The sequence below is a fragment of the Gracilinanus agilis genome, chromosome 1, assembly GCF_016433145.1.
Source record: "Gracilinanus agilis isolate LMUSP501 chromosome 1, AgileGrace, whole genome shotgun sequence".
Classification (NCBI taxonomy): Eukaryota; Metazoa; Chordata; class Mammalia; order Didelphimorphia; family Didelphidae; genus Gracilinanus; species Gracilinanus agilis.
The window spans coordinates 187,058,335-187,080,602 of NC_058130.1; the positions used below are offsets into that span (position 1 = coordinate 187,058,335).

The following is a 22,268-nucleotide window of genomic DNA, read 5'->3' on the forward strand; positions in this document are numbered from 1 at the left end:
AATTGTTTCATACAATAATTAAAATGTTCAGAGTTTGGGGACAGGTAGTTCTTAATAAGGGGACCTTGTTCACAGTCAGAATTAACCTAAGGTTTTCACAAAGTAGAACTATAGAATAAATAATATTTTTCTACACCGTGCTGTGGTAAGTTTGTACTACTGAAATAGCTAATTAAAGAAATGACCACTCCTTATATGAAAACTAAAATCCTATAATTTTTTAGGCATATATTGTGCTTGGTTAAATTTTGATAGAGATTAGATAATAGTACTTTTTTTAAAGATTAATATGTGTTTCAATTAAAGTTGACTCTCAAGCCAGGATTTCAAAGATCTCAAGAAGAAAATAGTCTTAAATCCAAGAAAACATACTCCTTAGTCTTCCATGTCATTTAGAATAGAGAAAAAAACAGTAAGAACTTCTGAATCCATACCCTTGAGTCAAGAGGTGAAATATTTTGAATCCTACCTCGAATATTGTGACAGCGAGAGGATGAGCTAGGAACTCAAGAGACTTGAGTACTATTCTCCGATCTTGACCATTCAAATCCACACTGGACAGCATGTGTAGTTTAGAATCGAGCCAATAGAGACGACTTTTTACAAGGTCTGGGTAGGAAAAATGAGTTACATTGTTAGCTAATGCATTCAACATAAGATGAGCCTAGAGTACCTGTGGTGCTTTAATGTAACTTAAACCAAAGGATTTTCATCAAAAATTTTCAGATCTAAATGGTTTCTTCTATAATGCTTTTTATAATTTTGAAGAAAACATAAAAAATACTGTTAATTGAAATAGTATATTTTGCCATTTGTACTTTGACATAATATGACAGTTATTCCATTGTTTTCAGTATTGCTAATTTTTATTCTAAAATCAAAAATGGATGAAGGGATACAAAGGATTTACATTCATACAAATGTCGACATTCTATCACTCAAGAGATTATGCAAAAAAAACCCAAAACAAACCTAGCAGGATACCAATATAATTAGTGTGATTCTTCTCTGGTCAAATTTTTTCTCTTAACTTGTAAGTTTAAATTCAAGTCAAGATTTGGTAAAAAAAATAATAACACATCTTTATATGGACAGATCTCTTTTGGTGTGCAATACTTTAGTTTTAAGTACCTTGAATCAAAAAGTTAGGCAAAAACTAAGAGTCATACCAAGTGTAATTCCATTAGGCCATTGAATGTCTACGGTTACCAGTGGCCGTCTGTCAAATCCATTCATTCCTGCTTTTTCTATTTTAGCTGGTTCTCCCCAGTCTGACCAGTAAACAAAGCTGTAAAGAAAACATTGACCATAAGCAGAAATTATAGCACCAACCCTGTAAAGCAGTAGCTAAGAGTGTCACATATTATAAGTTAGATTAATTCTTGAAAAGTTGACTGCTTTATTTCAGTGAATAATTCTTTATTTTCCTAATATCATTGATCATTGGAAGCAATTTGCATTATAAATCTGGGCACCTAAGACATAATGAAATATAAAATAATTTTTTAAAATTATGAATGGTTAACATTAATTACCTAGATGTTATATTAAGAGATGTATTAGTGTTAATTATATTAAGGGATACATATATTTATCCTTTGTATCTAATCCTAATGGCTTTCATTATTACATTATATATAAATGTAATTTTTAGAGCATGTATCCCTTTAAAAAGCACTTAAATATTATGTAGACAATTTTTTCATAAATGATTATTCATTTAAAGGAAAAAAACTGAGTTAAGATGTCATCAGCTCTATGACCATTGAGAAAATCATTTCTTTGGCTCCCTGTTTCTTTCTGTTGATCTATGGGTAGGGGAAAAATTATATACCATTAAAGCTAGTTTGCAATTTATATCCACAAAGATGAGTATTATTCCTAAAGAGAAGGAATTCTAACTCTAAGAACTCTTTAGATTGAAAAGTATACATTATTAATGCTACTAAATACCAATTCCTAAAACTTCTGTGAGAAATTATCTTAAGACTTTACATTATCCTATTATGACAAGACTAATGCTGGTATTTTCAATTTACATAGGAGGCAAGGTTGGATCAGTTAACAGTCACGATAAATCAGTTATCTTCTACTTATGAGATATATACTTGGGATAAAATCCATGCTTTCAAAAGGCTGAATTACGAAGTATGTGGTGTTTATATTGGGAAATTATGTATGAACTTAAATTGCTGGGAATAAGTGGGAGACACTTTTAACATCCTTAAATGGGGGTAAAAAAAGAGTTAACATGTGGCTCAAGTTATAGTTTTAAAAATTAAGTTTTTGATGACCATCTGAAGTAAACCATTTGGTAATAATTAATAGCAACAACTCAGCTTGTTATATAGCAAATGTGAGCCAATTGTCATGGAACATTTCCAACCAACATTAATTTATCAACTGCCAGCTTAGTCCAATGCCTTTCCTGGGTTACCTCTGAAGATATTGTAGGTATTTGCTATTAAACTCATTGGGAACTAATTACATAGACTCATTGATAGAAGAATCATGAAGTTACTGGTTGTCACACTAAACTCTACTTTGATACTGTAGCCTCCAGGTATTTTGATAAAGATGCCTAGAAACTAACCCAGACAATGGGTCCACTGCTATGGAGGCAGGCTCTCGCAAATCGGAATTGAATAGGATCTTCCTCTTGGTTCCATCTAAAGTAGCCACTGAAATAGTCTTGGAAGCCACATCGGTCCAGTAGATATTCTTGTAGACCCAGTCAACAGCAATGGCTGCAGGATTATAGACATTGTCGATCATTTTAACATGTCTACCAACTTTGTCACGAGCATCAATTGGGGCACTGCAACAGAACAGGGTCACATAAGATTTGAAAATTTGACAAGACACTTATGCCTTCAGATGGTTAAAAGCTTCATATGATAGTAGGTGGTATTAATAGATCTTTGCCTGAATTTGAGTAGATTACAGTGTAATTCTGATTTTGGCATCAAAATATCTGTTGATAGAAGCTAATATTAGTTCATTGACAAGCCATTTATGACTTCTAATAGTAAGAGTTTGAATCAAATTTTATAATGCAAATTTCAGATAATGACTGAAAAGGGATTACTGGGAAAGCTTGATACCACAAATACAAGAAATTGTAGCACTCTTCTTGCTTTAAACTTGTAGAATGGCTAAATATTCAGTTGATAGTGAGGGTAAAGAATATTTTAGTTTGGTATTTTGATCCTTATTGGCCACGGTGTGCTGGTAAATGTCAAATAACTGGCTTTCCCTAGGGGGAAAAATGTGCTTACATACACTCCTAAGTGTAGTCTACATCATTCATATTTTCTCTATCACTTTCTTAAATCTGGACCATCAACAAAACAATATGTCAAACCCTGACATAGTGTTTGCCATTTTCTGAGGTATAAATGCTAACAAGGAAAACTTTAGCATTGGCTCTCACAAACCAGTATGAGTTGGTTCCATTATACTCATGCGTATCAGTCAGTCATTTAGATTTTTCTTCCCTGATTCCACTTTATGCAACCAGAATTAGAGCCAATTTTATGATCATACATCATACAACATCATATCAATGCTACAAAGGTTTGAAACCAACATTTTTACTTGGAGTTATCTTACCAATAATCCCAACAGTGATAGAACAACCCAGTTATTCCAATATGGCCAAATGACCCACAGGGAGAGTTACCTGAAGATTGCTTTTTGGCTTAGATCAGCCCAAAATAACTTCTGGGCAGCTATGTCAGCATCTAGTGCTATGGTATTTCTTAGTTGTTCTACAAGTTGAATGTATTCTTTCCTTTCCAGACCAATTTTTCTGATGTCCCTTCGATTAGTGAAGATTAAGCTTGGTTCTTTTCCTGAAAGCAGAAAATTAGTCTTTAGACTTACTGTAAGAATTTTTTTTCTCCCACAGGGCAATAATATGCCAAAATACAATTGAAGACTTGTAAGTACCACCTTTCACTTCAGTCCAGTCTTCAGGTTCGGAGCACTTATTTTAAGAATTCAAGCACTTATGGTTTCGATATTCCATTTGAGTAGGAAGGAAGGTCAACTAGTCAAAAGTGAACTTTTAATTCTTCCTTTGATTTGCAATCAAAGAGACTAATTGAATCAAGACTCATATCAACAAAAGCAAAAAGATACCTGAAAGAGGAATGACTGTTAAAACTTCTTTGGAAAAAACCTACCATATTAGTATATGATGGGAACATTTTCATGAGTTGCCATGGCCAAAAAAAAAATGAAACAAACATATTCTCTATCTTGCTGATAAGGAGATTCTCTGTTTTGTTTTTGTTTTGTTTTGTTTTTGCACCCTAGGACCATTCTCTAAACCTTTCCAGGTTAGTGGAATATGATGAAGTTTATACTTTGCTGGCATAGCATGGAAGAATCCAGGGTCCCCTCTATGTCACAATGGAAATATTATACCTTTTTTATAGAAGAACCTTAGTATATGATGCCCCATTTGATGCCACTAACTTATTGCTTTCAAATAAGATTGCAGTCAGAGCAAAATGTCAAGCTAAGACTTATTGTATGCTAGTTGTACCTTTTGTAAGCACTTGCTTACAAAGGTAATCTATATTAAAACACTACTTTGAGTTTCATTTACCTACTGCCTTGCACACTCCAGTGGCAAGATCCATTTGATAGCCACGACTACATTCACACTTGTAACCGCCTTTTAAGTTGATACAAATTTGACTGCAGATTCCAGGATTTTGGCATTCATCAATATCTAGGAGGGAAATTTAGAATTAGTCTTGCTGTTCCTACTCCTTACTAATCATACCTTGTCTTTTGCCCTTTCAAACCCCTTGTAAAAATAGATTTTTGGAATCTTACCACCACATGTCTTCCTATCTATCAGCTCAAATCCAGCAGCGCAGTCACATTCATAACCTATAATTAGATCTTTGCAGATGTGGGAGCATCCACCGTTGTTAACCAAACACTCATTTACATCTGGAGATAAAAACAAACAAACAAGAATTTGGGGCAAAACTTTTTGTTGTTGTTATTCAGTTAACCACTAGTTTCGGCAATTATTTTCAAAACCAGAATTTTCCTAATGATCAGTCTCAATTTCTTCAAGTTAACTATGTGACTGTTCCAAGGGAATCATTTGAGATTTTAAGCACCTTAAGGGCAAGAATAATATTTTAAAAGCTAAGTTTACTATGGATGTGGCTAATGATATGTTCATTTTAGAACATGAAAGTGCTACAAGTAAAAATGAGATAGGCATTGGGAAGGAGAGAAATCTTCACTTCTCCCTTTGAATTGCCCCTACAATGACATCTTATTTTATAGGAATATATTTTTTCTTTAATGAAGATTTTGTGTCTTCAGGCACACTACAGCTAGTAGTGGCCTTCAAGAGGCATTTCTAGCAAAGGAAGAATGGGAGGAAAATGGAAGAAACTTGGAATTTGAAAAGCCTTGCTTTACATGAAAACCAGCTGTTGGCTAACATAACCAAAAATTCACTAAAACCTTAGTTCATTCATAAGTGGTATTTCCCACTTGGGAAAGTAGGATTCAAACAGAAGCAATAAAGGTAAATTGTTAGAGGTTCCCCTGAGATATTTCAGGAAGACTTGCTACATCAAAGCTAATCAACTTTCAAGTTTCTCTGTACTTAAACACTTCCACTTACTGCAGTCCTTCAGGGGTTCATCACTCCAGTCCTTGCAGTCTTGTTGCTGGTTACACACTTTGCTGATGTCTATGCATTCTCCACTTCTGCACTTGAATTTTCCAGGTCCAGAACACTGATTAGCTAAACATGGTCCAGAAAAAGATGGAAGAGAATATCCATCAGAAAGGTCCACATGGGGTGGGGGGAGCAGCTGGGTGGCTCAGTGGATTGAGAGCCAGGCCTAAAGATAGGAGGTCCTAGGTTCAAATCTGGTCTCAGACACTTCCGAGCTGTGTGACCCTGGCAAGTCACTCAACCCCATTGCCTAGCCCTTACCAGTCTTTTGCCTTAGAGCCATATATAGTATTGACTCCAAGACGGAAGGTAAGGGTTTTAAATAAAAGAAGAAGAAGAAGAAAGAAGAGAGGTCCACATTGGGGGCAGGTAGGTGGCTCAGTGGATTGAGTCAAGCCCAGAGATGGGTGGTCTCGGGTATTTCCTAGCTGTATGACCCCCATTAAGCCCTTGCCACTCTCTTTTGCCTTGGAACCAGTACATAGTATTGATTCTAAGAAAGAAGGTAAGGGTTTAAAACAACAACAAAAAAGGGCCCATTTTACTCAGCAGTGAGAAAGCATGCTTACCATTTTTGCAATTGATTTCGTCTGTGCCATCTATACAATCTCTGACCCCATTGCACTGTCTGCTGCCGTGAATACAATTGCCATCTTCACATTCAAACTGGTCAGGCCGACATGTTCGAGAAGCTAGGGGAAAGGGAAGAAATGTTTCTAGGTGACTAGCTATCCCATTAGGTTGGCTATTGGAGTGGACCCTCATTGATTCTGGCTTTAAGGTGGATACACTGAACTCCAAGAAAACAAAGAAACTACTTACGACAGTTTATCTCATCACTTCCATCTTTGCAGTCAGGGTCCCCATCACAGCGCCACTTCATATGGATACACTCCCCTGAACCACACTGGATCTCACTGGCTGGGCACTTTTCATGAGGCACAGGTTGGCGTCCACACTGCTCAAGGGACTCGTCAGACTGGTCAGAGCAGTCGGCATCATCATCACATACCCAGCTGATGGGGATACAGGAAGAAGTGCTGCACTGGAACTCATGGGCACCACATGTGGGAGGAGCACAATCCAATTCATCACTGCCATCACTACAATCATCCTGACCATTGCAGACAAAGTTTTTAGAGATGCAACGACCACTGGAACAAGTGAATTCTTCTGGACTACAAGTTACATTGCCTAAGAGAAAAATGGAATAATCCCATCAACATTTAAATAATTTTATTAACCTTTCCCAAGCTAAATTATAAACGTTAAAATCTATAGTCATACTAGAAATTAAAAACTATAATTTATACTTATTTTTATTACTATAACTGATATTTCACAGTCAAGTTTCTAAAGTACTAGTCAACAGGGATAAATATTAGGAAAGCTTCTAGGAATATAGATAAAATGAGAAAAGCACTGAGGAAAGATGGAAGGACAGAGATCTGTTCTCTTCAGAATGAACCAATGTATTATTATGAGCTGTCATTTTCTTTCCAAAATCAGGAAAGCACTAAGGTGTTAGAATTTAGAGATTTAACAAGGAAAGCATGGAACAGGTATACCTCTGGGATTAGGTCCTCTCTTCATAGTCAACCCCTTATATAACCATGAATGCCATGTACCTATTGGTTGTCAGAAAAAAAAGTGTCTCTAAAATAAATCTCTCATACCCATTAGATTGGCAGAGACAAAAAAGGGAAAATGACAGTTGTTTGGAGAGTTGCAACAAAACAGGCACACTAATTCACTGATGGTGGAATTGTGAATTGGTCTACCTATTCTGGAAAGCAATTTAGGACTATGTTTGAAAGTCACTGGACTGGCATATCCTCTCACCCCTTGATATTATTACTAAGTCTATATCCCCCCCCAAAATAAAAAAGTAGAAGAATTAATAGAAATATTTATAGCAATTCTTTGTCAAAACAAAGAACTTGAGACTAATGGAGTACCCATCAGTTAGGGAACGTAAGAGGAAATCATAGCATATGAAAATAATAGAATATTGTAGTGTTGTAAGAAATAACAAAATGAAAGTTTTTGAGGAAACCTGAGAAGGCCTGATTGAACTGATGCAGAGTGAAGTGAGGAGAAAAATTTATACATTATGAAAAAAAAAACAACTTTGAAAGCCTTAAGAATTTTGATCAACTTCAATTCTAGGAGACTGGCTACCTCTACAAAATAAGGCATAATATTTTTAGACATGGTCAATGCAGGCATTTTCTATGTTTGACTGTATATTTATTGTGAAGATTTTCTTTTTTTTATTTGGGGGAGGGAAAGAAAATAAATGCTTAATTGAAAAGATGAAATTAAAACTAAATTTATCAGCATCGTGGCATACCTTTTAGAGCTGGATATAAGTAGGATAATAAATGGTGGACATGACATTCAAGTTTGTGTGATCAGGGGAAAGTCACTTCACTGAGTCTCAGTTTCCTATAAAATGAGTGGGTTAGGCTAGATGGCCTCTGTGTTCCCTTCCAGCTCCAACCTATCAACTTAAATTTAGGGCAGCTTGGTATAAAACAGCACTGGATTTAAGAATGAGAAATGAGTTAAGAGTTTTAGCACCAATGTTTATTATCTATACATAAAGGAAAGTCAACTTGACCTCAATATCGGTGCTATCTTCTTTTAAATAAGAATATGTATACTATTACAACATGGGGATATTGAGAGTAAAAAAAATTCTGAAAACTAAAATGTTATACAAAGATGAATTATTTGCTCAATCTCTTATCTAATGGAGGAGAAAGCATAGAGTGGATAAGCACACTCCCTTCCAAATCTCTAAATCTTATTATTAGACCAGGAAGCAAGTACTAACATATAAACCTTTTGAATTCTAAAAAGCCAACATTAAATCCAAAATCCAGGACTGGATTATAATCCTAGGACTAAAAAAAGAACATGTTAATCCTCATTATAAAACCAGTTCATTTGGCAGGAACTTCAGCCAGATAAAAATGCAAGTACTTATAGGTTACAACTTTATATAATTATAAGAATTAGAGTGTAAACCATTGCTCTCTTGGGAAGCAAAATCCATTTTTTCACAGAAGGAAACATCTGGCAGCTATGTGACTTTCCAACATGAATTCAGAACAAAATATTAAACTTGACTCCAGGGACGAACTGGAGAAGAAACTCATTGGACTAGGTGCAGTTGCTTTAACCTCAGAAGTCTTCTTATGTACTGTTTAAAAAGACTGATATTCCTGTTATTAATGCCTAGAATTTGTTTACCTATAGCTAGAATCAAAAGGCCTCAGATTTGTTGTATAACAGAAGGGCTTGGAATCTTCCTTAAAAGGGGAATCAAAGTTGACCACGGTAATGTTTATTCAACCTAGCGTTTCCCTCAGAGCCTCACCTTTAACATATAGCATGTCACTACATATTTTCAGAGGCAGAAGGGTGAAAGAGGAAGAGAAGCTAGGCAAATGAATGAGAGGTCATTGAAAAGCCCCAGGGAAAGAGAACCTGACGAGGTGGTGGCCAGGGGCCTAGAAGAGAAGACACCATTAAAGTTAGTTTGCTTTGGTCACCTGCCATCAAGAAAACAGGTTTACCACCTTACTCTGTGCCAGGCAAGTAAGAGAAGGAGAGAGTAGAAGTCAGAGACCAAGATTCGCCTAGAAAAGGAGAAACTAAGGCCAATTTTTGATAAATTTTCATAGTAACAGTCAGATTCAGAGAAGTAAAAATTTTCATATTTAGAATAGAAAAGAAATTTTGGTTCCCCAACCCCCAATTTTGGCTTGACTGAGTTTGGGTCAGAAATGCTCCGGTGTTAATGACAATATGGTAGGCCAGGCAATTTTCATTTCCAACTTGGTAGTGGTCCATCTCAGATCTATTTCTTTACCCTCTTCTCCTCTGGATGCTAGGAGAATTAGGGATGTATTGGTTGATAGACCTGGTGACTTTTTAAAATAAAAAATGAAGAACTTTTAAGAAAGGGATTGTTAAAATAAATTTGAGTTCTTTTACTCTTACACCAATAGCCAAGTGCAAGTCACTGAAGTGAGTCAAGCTGTTTAAGTTACAGCTTCTTGTCCCTTTAGCAAAGAATCCTTGGGATAAGCCATTCAATGGATTCAATACTTGCATCTTCTTACCACAGTTTTCTTCATCTTCTCCACTGTCACAGTCGTTTTCACCATCACACTTCCAGGACACTGGGATACACTGAGTCGATCGAACACCACAGCTGATCTCATTTATTCGGCAGGTTCTCATATCTGTTGAGGACACATAGTCTCAAAGGAACCTCAGAACTGTGATAAGTGATACAAGATGCTGAGGAAGATTACTCTGAGTTGCTTCGTACTGGTGATGTTCATGATTCAGTGATCAGAAGGGCATACTCATGAACTGTTTGATTTGGGATGTTGGTATCTATTTCTAAGGCTACTCCTTAGGACCATGAAACATTGGAGAAACAAGCTCATTTCAAACCCTTAAAGAATTTCAAGGTGACCAAGCTCTCATATTAGTTTTGAGGCTTATTCACTTTACTGGTTTTATGTCTGTGGTGGCTTATAGTTGATTTAACAGAAACTGCTGAATTTGGAATCAAGATTTGGATCCTAATCTCTCTGTACCTCCTTTTATATCATCTTGGCAAATCATTTCCCCTCACTCTTTACCTAAATAGATCAGAGCAATAAAGTACTTTATATAGTTATTTTTTTTCACTTAAAAATTTTTTTAAACCCTTAACTTCTGTGAATTGGCTTATAGGTGAAAAAGTGGTAAGGGTGGGCAATGGGGGTCAAGTGACTTGCCCAGGGTCACACAGCTGGGAAGTTTCTGAGGTTGGATTTGAACCTAGGACCTCCCGTCTCTAGGCCTGACTCTCACTTTATATAGTTATAAATAAAATCAATTATTATAACAATTGCTAGCGTTTATATAGAACTTTTAGGTTTAAACAGTGCTTCACATACTTCATTTCATTTAATCTTCACATTGCTAAGGGATAGATGATGCTATTTCCCCCACTTTATAGATTAAAAAAACTAAGGCAAGTAGAAGTTATGATCTAACAAAATATATCATGTTGTATTTTATATCAATGTCCGTTGTTATATCCATTTCTTATATCTTTGGGATCCCCTTTGCATTTCTACCTCCTTCCTCCACTTGTCCCCAAATTTCTCTAGGCAAAGGTTTTCATATTAATTCTAATTTCCCCTACCTTTCCACATAGAGGATGTTGATTTTCCTTTTACTTATTTTTTTAAACCCTTCCCTTCCCTCTGAGAATCAATACTACATATTGGTTTTTTGGCAGAAGAACAATAAAGGTTAGGCAACAGGGTTTAAGTGACTTACCCCATGGTTACACAGCCAGGAAGCATCCGAGGTCAAATTTGAACCCAGGACCTCCCATCTCTGAGTCTGCCTCTCTATCCACCTATTTACCTCTAATTTTCCCTTTAGCCACATTTTCCTTCCATAGGGTTTGGGGAGGGGAAGAGGGAAAAAAGAGACTCATTTTTAAGTTCCTGAGAGCACTTAATCAAATTTCAATTATTAGGAACTCCCATGTGAAAGATACTTTCTGAACCAATGAATGGAATTGTGCATTCTAAAATCATTTATAGATTATGCATTGCAATTCAAATGAATGGGTTTTGCTCAATTTAGTTTGTTTCCTGAACATAGCAAATGAGAAGACTAGAAAGGAGATCAGAGATCTAAAATTTACAACAATTTACGATAAGCTAACTGTTGTATTTTGTAAGTGATAAAGAATGATTAGTAAGATTTGCTTAAACAAGTTGATTTTATTTCCTTGTTTTTCTCTGTCCATGACAAATAATTTAAATATCATTTTACTAAAGCCTTTTCATTAAAGTAAGTGAAATATCAGACCTCAAGTTGTTCCTATTATTTAAAAAATATAATAGTTGTAAGTTTACCTTTAGCTATACTATTTTAGTTTTCATTTATTTGCAAGTTGTTTTGCAGGTCATTTGTTTCCTCATCTGGATACTCATAAAGACAAGGAAAATGGGTCCTCAATTTCTTTTGTATATACTCCTAAGGAATTCCTACTACCTCATTTTGTTACTGTGGGATTTGAAATATTAAAAGCTTTCAGGATTAAGTTCCATTTATTCAGAGTAATCATGATCAAGAACACACGGGTAATTTATGCACCTAGTCAATGAGCTCTCAATAGGTTCAATGGGCTTGAGGCAGCAATATGAATGCTCAACACTACATCTAGTTACCCAAGAGAACTTTAGTTTAGCCAGAGGCTCACAAATTGAAGTGGAGAAAATCAGCAAATTACTTGTGTTTAGATTAATCAATGACTTATGTCAATAACTGCTTCCTGGATAATGAAGATCCTTAAAGATATTGCAAAACATGTTTTTAAAAGAGAGGTAAAAAAGATGAATACCAAACATTGAATCTTAGAAGCAATAGTTAACTTTCCCATGGCAAAGTAGAAAGAATTTTTCTAGTTGACAATCCATGAGTTGAAACTATACCACATAATGGAATTCAGTCTTCTAGTGTTGGAAGAAACTTCAGAGGCCATCGAATTTAACCCATACCTGCCTGATCAAAGTTCCCTTTAACATCTCTAGTTGGGTCATCAAGCCTTTGCTTGGAAGCTTTCAACAAGATGGAACCCATTACTTCCTGAGGAAACCCATTACATTATATTTTTTGGTATGGCAAGGATTTTCAAGGAATATTTTCCTTATATATCCATCAAAAAAAATCTCTGCATTATTTCTAGTTCTACTTTCTTTGGGCAAATGGAACAAACTTATTCCCTCTTATGTGACTGCCCTTCAAATACTTGATGATGCCTATAAATGTGCCCCCTAAATCTTCATTTTTAAGTTCCAAATAGTGCTCATAAGAACACTGTCACCTTGGCAAGTCAGCCAACAAAGTAGCAGCACTTACTACATTGTTCTGGCCTTTCATCAGATCCATCTTCACAGTCTGGGTCCCCATCACACTGCCATCTGTTCGGTACACACTGGCCATTATTGCATACAAAGTCAGATTCAGCACATGTCTTCTTCACTAAAAATAAAAATGTATACGAAGTTGCAGGATTAGTGTTGAACTTATCCAATATTCCAATTGTTTGCTAGAGTATAAGCCGCCTCTCTGGAGAATTACATTTTAGTTTCTTTATTGCTGAGGTTTCTAAGTCAGCCAAATAAATCCTTAACTGTTGTCACGTTGTTCAAAACTGATTAGTGCCAATATCCAAGGGTGGCTCTTATCTTTGGGTATAGCAGGTGCTATTCCTAACAATGTTTGGCTTTGTGGAAAATTGCCATATGAGGATATTGGAAACTGAGCCTCACCAGAACAAGAGAAAAGGAGAGAAAACATCCTAAGTAAGACTCCCGTGTGAGAGATTCTCCTATAAGCTAGGGAATTAGAAGGTTTTTTTGCTAAAAATTAATTCATAGGGGGCAGCTGGGTAGCTCAGTGGAGTGAGAGTCAGGCCTAGAAACAAGAGGTCCTAGGTTCAAACCCGGCCTCAGCCACTTCCCAGCTGTCTGACCCTGGGCAAGTCACTTGACCCCCATTGCCCACCCTTACCAATCTTCCACCTATGAGATAATACACCAAAGTACAAGGGTTTAAAAAAAAAAGATAAAAAAAAGCAGAAAATACAAATATCAAGCTAATTTAAAAAAATTAATTCATAGTTTGCTGCCATTTATCCCAAGATATACTATAGTAAATTTTATGTTAAGTTGAATTTATTAAAAAGGGACATCTACAGAGCAAGTGAAATCCTCAAGATGAATGGGTAACCACAACAGATGAGGCAATGTAGTCAAAGTTAAAAGTTACTTCCACATTTCCTTATGGTAAATAATAAGCTAGGAATTAAAAAATTTAAATCCAAAGGCCCTAACCAGTTTGCTACAAATAATAGTTTGACCAAAAAAGGAGGAAAATTCCCATTATTTTGACTGAAACTCCCCAAACGCTCAAAGTACATTTCTCTAAAACAGCCAAATCTAAGAGAATGATTATGATAAATTTTCTTCTTCTGTAGTTTGAATGATTCTTAAAAGAATGGAAATGTGTTTTAACTTTAATAACTTATTTGTTTTGGACCTGAATTTGTATTTTCTTATTGCCTCACCTGTCATTTCAGTCCACTTAGTGATAAATACTACTTCCAATACAGACCAGCAAATTCATCTCAACTTTTAATTTTTTGAAAATTGCTTAGAGAAGGAACTGAAAGGCTATGTATAACTTGCTTATAGTCACAGAGAATGTCTGGGTAAAACTTCAACCTGGATCTTCTTGATGCCAAAGCCACCCCTCTATTTATTATATCATGCTGACTTTTGCTTCTGGTGAGGATTATTTTGTTTATTCCCATATTGTTACAATTCTAATTCTGTTTTATAATCATAGCTTTATCCAAATAGTTTCTAAAAATCTCTGGCTCCAGAAACTAGATAAAGACAGTTAACACTAAGGGGTTTTTGCAGCTTTTAACACTCTTCAATGGAGCCAAGGAAAACAGATAATGGCCACTTGTGGTTGTTCCCAGTCAGGGCCTTCTCTTCTATTACCTTCTCCCACCCTTACTTCTATATCCTCCTAAATTTAGCTAGAGATAGTATTCTCATTAAACTTATCCTTTACTTGCTAAGTTGTCCTTCACTTCTCAATACTACTTAGTAACCATCTATGGCAGTGATGGCGAACCTATGGCATGGGTGCCAAAGATGGCATGTGGAGCTCTCTCTGTGGGCATGCTCCCATCCCTCCCATCCCCAAACCCTGAGTTCCTTACTAGAAAGGCAGAGGGATTCAGGTGGAGCAGCTCCCCTCCCCCTCTCCACCATGCCTGACACTATTATTTTCATATCTCCCACCCCTCTGCCCAGCAGCAAATGGGAAAGCACAGGGGGTAAGGTGGGAGGCTCACGGGTGGCAGAGCTGGAGGGGAGCAGAGCTCTTGGACCATTCCCCTCCCCCTTGCTATATATTCCTGAGGACATTCCCCACTTCACTCTCTTCTCTACCCAACAATGCAATGGGAGTGCTTTCTCCCTCCCCTGTATGGGGTAAAGGGGGTGGGGCACACCTGGAACTCAGTGTTGGGGAGGGGTATGGCATGTGGTCTTGGGGGGGTGGATACATCACTCAAACTGGGGTGGGGGTGGAAGGCAGGGCCAGGCACTCCATCTCTAAAAGGTTCACCATCACTGATCTAAGGGTACATATCAGCATATACCACTACAGTATAAAGCAGACTCTTAAAAGCCCTCTACTAACTTAATTCCATCAGAGCTAAGATTAGACTTAAAGAAGGAGTTCAACTTTGAGTAGTGTGAGCTTAACTGGGATAAAGGACAATTATATACTACTTGATATTTTCCATTTAGAAATACTAAATGAAGAGCTTAGGAATACTATGGCCTAGGTACACAAGGTAGGAGTTAAGTTGATCCTTGAATGATAGGAATTAGATGGTGAGATCTTTTTAGTCTGGCTTAACAATTTTAAAATGGTGAATCAAGTTATTTAGAATAAGAATAGCCAAGTCTCTGATCTCATTAAAAGCTCTGAGTGACAAAGGGGTATCTATGTTGATATTTAGACCAATTATCTTATAGAGTTTGTGGGTGACTGTACTAAGGCAGTTTGCTTTTTAAAGTCAAAACTATATTCTATAATAGAAATTCTATTCTAATTCTGGTCCTTATTTGCCACACAATCTTTAGAGTAAGAGGACAGGTAAGGTCATAAATACTGAAGTTTTAACATTCAATCATTTTTATCATTTTTATTTTATATTTTAAAAATATAAATATTTTATGTTTTTATCATATTTTATCTTACCTAAAAAAAGCCCTACCCTCAAGGCCAATGTTCATGTTCTACCTCTCCCTTCTTATATTCTGATCTGAGGAAACCCTTATTGACCTCCTAAGCAATAAGACTTATTTTGGATCTTGACCAAACTTAGACTTTTGTTATCGCTTTAGAGAGAGAAGATACATATTAGATAAGTTCTTTGAATACTAGTGGCATTTACCTCATTCTACCTACAACAGTACTGTGTAAAAAGAAAGGGCTTACATTATGTAAAACTGAGCTCCTCAATAGTTAAAGTGTTGTGTATGCATTCTATGTAGATGAACAAAAGGACTTCAGTTTTTTAACTTAAGGTTGAATTGAGATAATTTATGCTGTATGTTTATAATAGTGAAAAAAAGCAAACTAGTGACTTTTATTCCAGGAATGGTGATTTTTCTTCCTAATAAATGGGCTCTTATAGAACTAACCCATTGGACTGAAGTCTAATTCATTTAAGCCACAATATAGTCATACTGAGAAACAAGAAGAAAAGTTGCTCTCAGATGGATTTCTTGGGATGGCAAGGAATTCTAAAAAATTTTTATCACTGTTTAAATTATCTGTGGGCAACTAGAGGTGAGGTAGCAGACTTGAGAGTAGTAACTTCTGAAATGGAATAGAATTATATGGAATAGAATTATATGCCTGTGCCTCCTCACCATCATTTTATAAATAAGGAGATTAAAAGATTTGTCAAGGTCATACAAACCTATTCCAAATAAGGATAAGGTTAATGTCAAGTAAATAATGTGCTGTGGAACATTTCCTTGGGGCATACTGATTATAGGAGATGTTACTGAGGATACACAAAAGGAAAATTAGTATAGCCTTTCCTGTTCACTCCACCACCCCCATAGATTAATGATCTTTCTTTCCTTAGTACTTATAGTTTCTCTTATGAGAATTGTAATAAAAGAATAAGACAAAAAAGAACAATGGTTATTATAAGAGTAAGACCACCATACCTAATCTTTCTCTCTCCTAGCAAAGGCATACTGGACATAGGTGATGAGTATTTGTTAAAATGTGAAGAATTGCTTATTTCTCATTCCATTCTATGTACTTCTAATTCATTAGCTTCCTCTAATATTATTTGGAATCAAGTAATTATAACTACATTTATATAGCAGTCAAAAGAAAGTTAGGAATTCTGTAGGCTCTTCCATCTCACAAAGAAAGTGGCTACAAAACCGGGCTTCACAAGGAATGAAATTTGCTACCAAGGGAGATTATGGTCACAGGAGATGCTTGTTAAAGTTAATACTTAAAAATACCACTGCCTGATAGTCTAATAAAACTATAGCTTCTTCAGAGAAAGAATGGTATGATGGAAAGAGCACTGACCTTGAAGCAGAGAATCTGGGTTAAAATTCTGTCTTTTACATTATTTTCATGACTTTGAGCAAGTCATTTAACCTCTATAGGCCTCAGCTTCCTCCTTCGTAAAATGAGGGAGTTCAACTAGTTGGCTTCTAAGCCTGTGGTTCTCCTTAGACTCTACTCGGAGACCTTGGGGTTACATTGATTTTCTATAATAGAAGGGGCTGAGGGCAAATACAAGTCATAGTCCAGACTGGAGTGTTTCTCTGAACACATTTTCCACAGACCTTTATAAACTGTAGGGTTAATGTATTAAGGAGAAAGGACAAAATATATCAAACTTTTTTTTTTGTCTAAGAGTCATATCCATCATTTTTATCAAAAGATGTATTTTTATCTTCCACCTTCTTACTCAAGGAAAGTATGCTAGTTCCAACTGATTTTAAGACAACATTAGGAAGACTTATCTACCATTAGTAATTATAGGAATTGAAATGTTTTAAATATGTGTTTTAAGCTCAAAGCAAAGTCCCAAAAGATTCTAGTTTAATGGCTTTAGTAATTTTATAGAAACATAAGTCAGGTTTGACAAGGGGGAAAACATTTAGTAGATTCTCTAAGGCTACTTACCACAGGAGCTCTCATCACTGCCATCACTACAGTCTTCATCACCATCACACTTCCACAACAAAGTAATACAACGGCCATTACTGCACTGGAATTGAGATGACTCACATTTTGTTCTTGTCCCTAAAGTTAGAAAGACCTTAGTTAAATCAGTATTTTTTGGAAAATAAGATAAGTAGAGAACATTAAAAAATGTAAAATGAATAATTTTGACTATTAAATTTAAGGGGTTTTGTACAAAACTAAAACCAAAATAACCAAGATTAGAAGGGAAACAACAAATTGGGAAAACATTTTTATAATGAATTTCTCTGATAAAATCTCATTTCTCAAATATATAGAGAATGAAGTCAAATTTATAAGAATACAAGCCATTCCCTAATTGACAAATGGTCAAAATATATGAATGGTCTTCAGATGAAGAAATCAAAACTATCATAATCATATGAAAAAAATGTTCTAAATCATTCTTGATCAGAGAGATGCAAATTAAAACCATTTAGAGGTACTACCACCTCACACCTATCAGACTGGCCAATATGATCAGAGAGATGCAAATTAAAACCATTTAGAGGTACTACCACCTCACACCTATCAGACTGGCCAATATGACAGTAAAGTGATAAATGTTGGAGGGCATGTGGTAAAAACTAATGCATAGTTGGTGGAGTTGTGCACTGATCCAACCATTCTGGTGGACAATTTGGAACTATGCCCAAAGGGCTATAAAACTGAGCATATCCTCTGATCCAGTAATTCCACTATTAGGTCTGTATTCCAAAGAGATAAAAAAGGGGGAGGAGGCAGGGAAGAACCTACTTGTACAAAAATATTTATAGCAGCCCTTCTTGTGGTGGCAAAGAGTTGGAAATTGAGGGGATGCTCATCAATTGGGGAATGGCAGAACTAATTGTAGTATATGATGATGATGGAATACTATTGTGCTATAAGAAATGATGAAGAGGATGCTTTCAGAGAGAGCTGGAAATACCTATATGAACTGATGCAGAATGAAATAAACAAAATCAGGAGGACATTGTACACTGTAACAGCAACACTGATAGCAACTTTTAGCAATACAATGATCTAGGAGAATTTTGAAGGACTTATAAAAAGAATGCTTTCCACCCCCAGAAAAAGAACTGTTGGGAGTCAGAATGCAGATCAGAGCATATGATTTTTCACATTAGTTTATTTGTGGGTTTTGATTTTACACTATTATTCTCTTAAAAAGATTAACAACATGAAAATGTTTTGTATCACAATACATGTATAATCCAGATCAAATTACTTATCATATATAGGGTGGGGAAGGGAAAAGAAGGAGGGAAACAATCTGGATCTTACAACTTTAGAAAACTTGTATGGAAAATTGTTATTACATACAATTGGTAAAATAAAATATCTACCAAAAACAAACCAAAAAAAAACAAACAAACAAAAAATCAGATAAGAGGGCTTGCTATATCTTGAAGCTAGAGATGCAGTCCATCCTAGGTTCTTAGAGAAGTGGGGTTAGTGGGGTTATTATACCCTCACACTTATTTAGCAGCAGCCCACCTTCAAGTACTTAGTGTTGGCCTATCAAGTGCCATTTCTTAATTACTAGTTTGGAAAATGAGCACCCTTTTAGATCCTTCCTCTGAACTATCCTTTCTCTTATGAGGGTGGCAGCATCTTTCTAGTTCCCTTGGATTCATATCATCAGACATCTCCCTCTGCCTTATCCTATCAATTTGCACATTCCCACTTCTATCTCCATAACATCTCTTGCACCTGACCCGATCCCTTTTCTCAACTCCCATGATCATTTATGAACTACCACCCCAGTTCAGACCTCTCATCTGGGTGCCTATAATAGCCATCTGATTTTTTTCCCCCAATTTTTAGTCTTCCTTTTCCAACTGACCTTCCACAACTGCTAGTCTGATCATAGCATTACCTTACTCAAGAAATTTCAGTAGACTTAAACTATCCTTAGGATAAAATGCAAGTTCATAAGTGTGACATTTAAAATCTATGCAATTTGGGTTCCAATACCTCTCTTTCTATGAATATTTCATATAATTCCCTCTAATGGACTCTATAGTCCAATTTGCATTTCATAAATTCTTTTATTTTTGTATATGTATTTCCCTGATCTTGTAACATTTTCTCTTCACTTTTGCCACCTAGAATTCTTAACTTCCTTTGAGGTTTAACCCAGGTGCCACCTCTACCTTTTCTATTTCTTTTCTCCCCTAGTTGTTATTATTCTCTCTGATGGTATGCTGGTAAATGTTTAACAACCATTTCTTTGGGGGATATCAGGGGTAGGGTGGGAATCAACCCTTTATGCATGCACTTAAGTTTAATTTGCATTATTAACGTGTTCTCTATCACTTAAGCCTAGTCTTAAAAAAATCCAGTAAATCAAGCTCTGTAATTTGTAGTATTTACCTATTTCTGAGGTATATATGATCACACTGAAAATTGAACGGTTGACTCCCTGGAGCTTATTAGAATTAGTTCTAGTACACTTTGGTTTTCTCCAACCTCAAATTACCTTCTCTTTACCTTAGTCAATAAGTACTTATTAAGTGTCTATTTTGGGCCAGGTGCTGGAGATAGATAAAATGGGAAATGACAATACCTAACCACAAGGAGCTTACAATCTAACAAGGGAGACAACATGCAAACTAATTTATACAAAGCAAGTTATATACAGGATAAATAGGAGGTAACAGAGGGATGACACAAGAATTGAGAGGTGGGAGAAGTTTCCTGTAAATGGGATTTCAATTGAGACTTAAAGGAATCCACAGAAGTCAAGCAGAGTTGAGAAGAGAGTGCATTCCAGGCATGGGAGGAAGCCAGAGAAAATGCCCCGTGCTGAGAGATGGAGTGTCTTGCTAGTGGAACACCCAGGAAGTCTAGTGTCACTGGATCATAGAGTACATTGTGGAGAATAAGATGTGAGAGGACTGAAAAGGTAAGAGGGGACTAATTACAAAGCACCATGAATGTCAGAGAGCAATTTGTATTTGATTCTGGAGGCTAGACACTGGAGTTTATTGATTAGAGGAATGTCATGATCAAACCTGCACTTGAGGAAAATCACTTTAGTGGCTGAATAGAGGATGGATTAGAGCAAGGAGAGATATGAAATAGCCAGACCCACCAGCAGGCTTTCAATAGTCCAGATGTGAAGATCGGTACTAGAGTGGTGGCATACAAGAGATGTTGCATGATGAAATTGGCAAGCCATGATAATAGATTAGATGTGGAGGATCAGAGATAGGAGTGAAGGATAATTCCTAGATTTAAAACCTGAGAGACAAGGAAGATGGTGTTGTCCCCTATAGTAATAGAGGATGTAGGAAGAGGGAAGGGAGAGAAAGACATGATTCCAGTTTTGGATATGTTAATTTAAGATGGCTGAAAGGCAGTTGGAGATGCAAGACTGGTGGTCAGCAAAGAGGTTATTTAGCTATGTGTTGTAAATTATTGGAGGACAGGGATTATTTTTCCTTTGGCCTCTCCATTTCTAAGTAACTTGTAGATAAAAATCAGAATCTTACCTATAATCTGAAAGTAGCTTAAATTTAGGCAAATGCTAATAACTTATTTGTACAATGCTCTAAGATAGGGATTCTTAACTTTTCTTGTGTGTCATGACACATATATAGCAATCTATAGAAGTCTATGTAACTCATTCTGAGCATGTTTTAAAATAAAAAATACATAGAATTACAGAGGAAATAAAAGAAAATATGGTTATTAAAATATATATTTTTTAAATTTATAGATCCCAGGTTGAGGACCTCTGCTTTGAGGTTTATCAGTATTCTGCACAGCATCCAGATAAGGGGAATAGTATAGCTATCCCAATTTTACAGTTAATTAATATTTACTAAGCACCTGGTATGTGCCAGCGACTAAACTAAGCAATGGAGACACAAAGAAAGGTAAAAACCAGTCCCTGCCTTCAGGGAGCTTACCGTCTTGATTTTAATATTTTATAGATGAGGGAACTGGGCTAGATTTGAAGGGATTTGCCCAGAATATCATAGATAAGTGTTAGGACTAACTCAGGTCTTCTAATTTCATCCTCTGATTTATTATATCAACTCTTTTTAAAAAAATTTCCCTAGATCTTACAGTGAGGTCATAAACACAGTGCATCAAAGCTCATCATTTTGCCTTAATATGTAATATCTGGAAAGGAGCTGCTCACTTTCTATAGTTCTTTATAAGTACTAAGGCTAGATAGGATGATTTATTTACTTGGTAGTCTAGTTTTTGTGAAAGATTTAGAGCCTAATAAAGCCCATCTAGATATCAGGACCTATACTCAACATAGTCTATAATCAGAGGTGTTAAACTCAAATAGAAAGGGATCTTTGCATGATGTAGGGTCTTAGAGTACTACATATTTACTTTAGCTGTGTTGTATTCCATTTTTGTTTTATTAGATATTTCTCAATTATATTTTAATTTGGTTCAAGCTCATTTACACACATGCATGTAACACACACAAGGAAGCCTGTCTTAGGGGATAGCTTCCTCATTACACATCCTCTACAAATCAAGTTGTTTTCACTCTCAGACCTTCAGGTACTTTTGTTAGCAAGTTATAGGAAGATGAAAGATGTGAGGGGAGGCTTCCAGAGCTTTTTCCTTACAATGTCTAATCTGTAACTGTTCAGCAGCTGGAGTACATTTGTGA

The 22,268-nt window shown here is 36.0% G+C and overlaps 1 protein-coding gene across 1 annotated transcript in view; it reads right to left on the minus strand.

The window, feature by feature from the left end:
* VLDLR (very low density lipoprotein receptor) overlaps window positions 1–22,268 on the minus strand; it is a 39,091-nt gene that overhangs the window by 4,833 nt on the left and 11,990 nt on the right. The window contains exons 2-13 of the mRNA XM_044657350.1: window positions 17,564–17,683; window positions 12,668–12,790; window positions 9,853–9,975; window positions 6,542–6,913; window positions 6,289–6,411; window positions 5,663–5,785; window positions 4,849–4,968; window positions 4,616–4,741; window positions 3,683–3,854; window positions 2,594–2,818; window positions 1,170–1,288; window positions 470–609 (exon numbers count right to left, since the gene is read on the minus strand). Of these exons, the coding sequence (XP_044513285.1) occupies window positions 470–609; window positions 1,170–1,288; window positions 2,594–2,818; window positions 3,683–3,854; window positions 4,616–4,741; window positions 4,849–4,968; window positions 5,663–5,785; window positions 6,289–6,411; window positions 6,542–6,913; window positions 9,853–9,975; window positions 12,668–12,790; window positions 17,564–17,683 (1,886 nt within the window). The remainder of the gene's footprint in view (window positions 1–469; window positions 610–1,169; window positions 1,289–2,593; window positions 2,819–3,682; window positions 3,855–4,615; window positions 4,742–4,848; window positions 4,969–5,662; window positions 5,786–6,288; window positions 6,412–6,541; window positions 6,914–9,852; window positions 9,976–12,667; window positions 12,791–17,563; window positions 17,684–22,268) is intronic.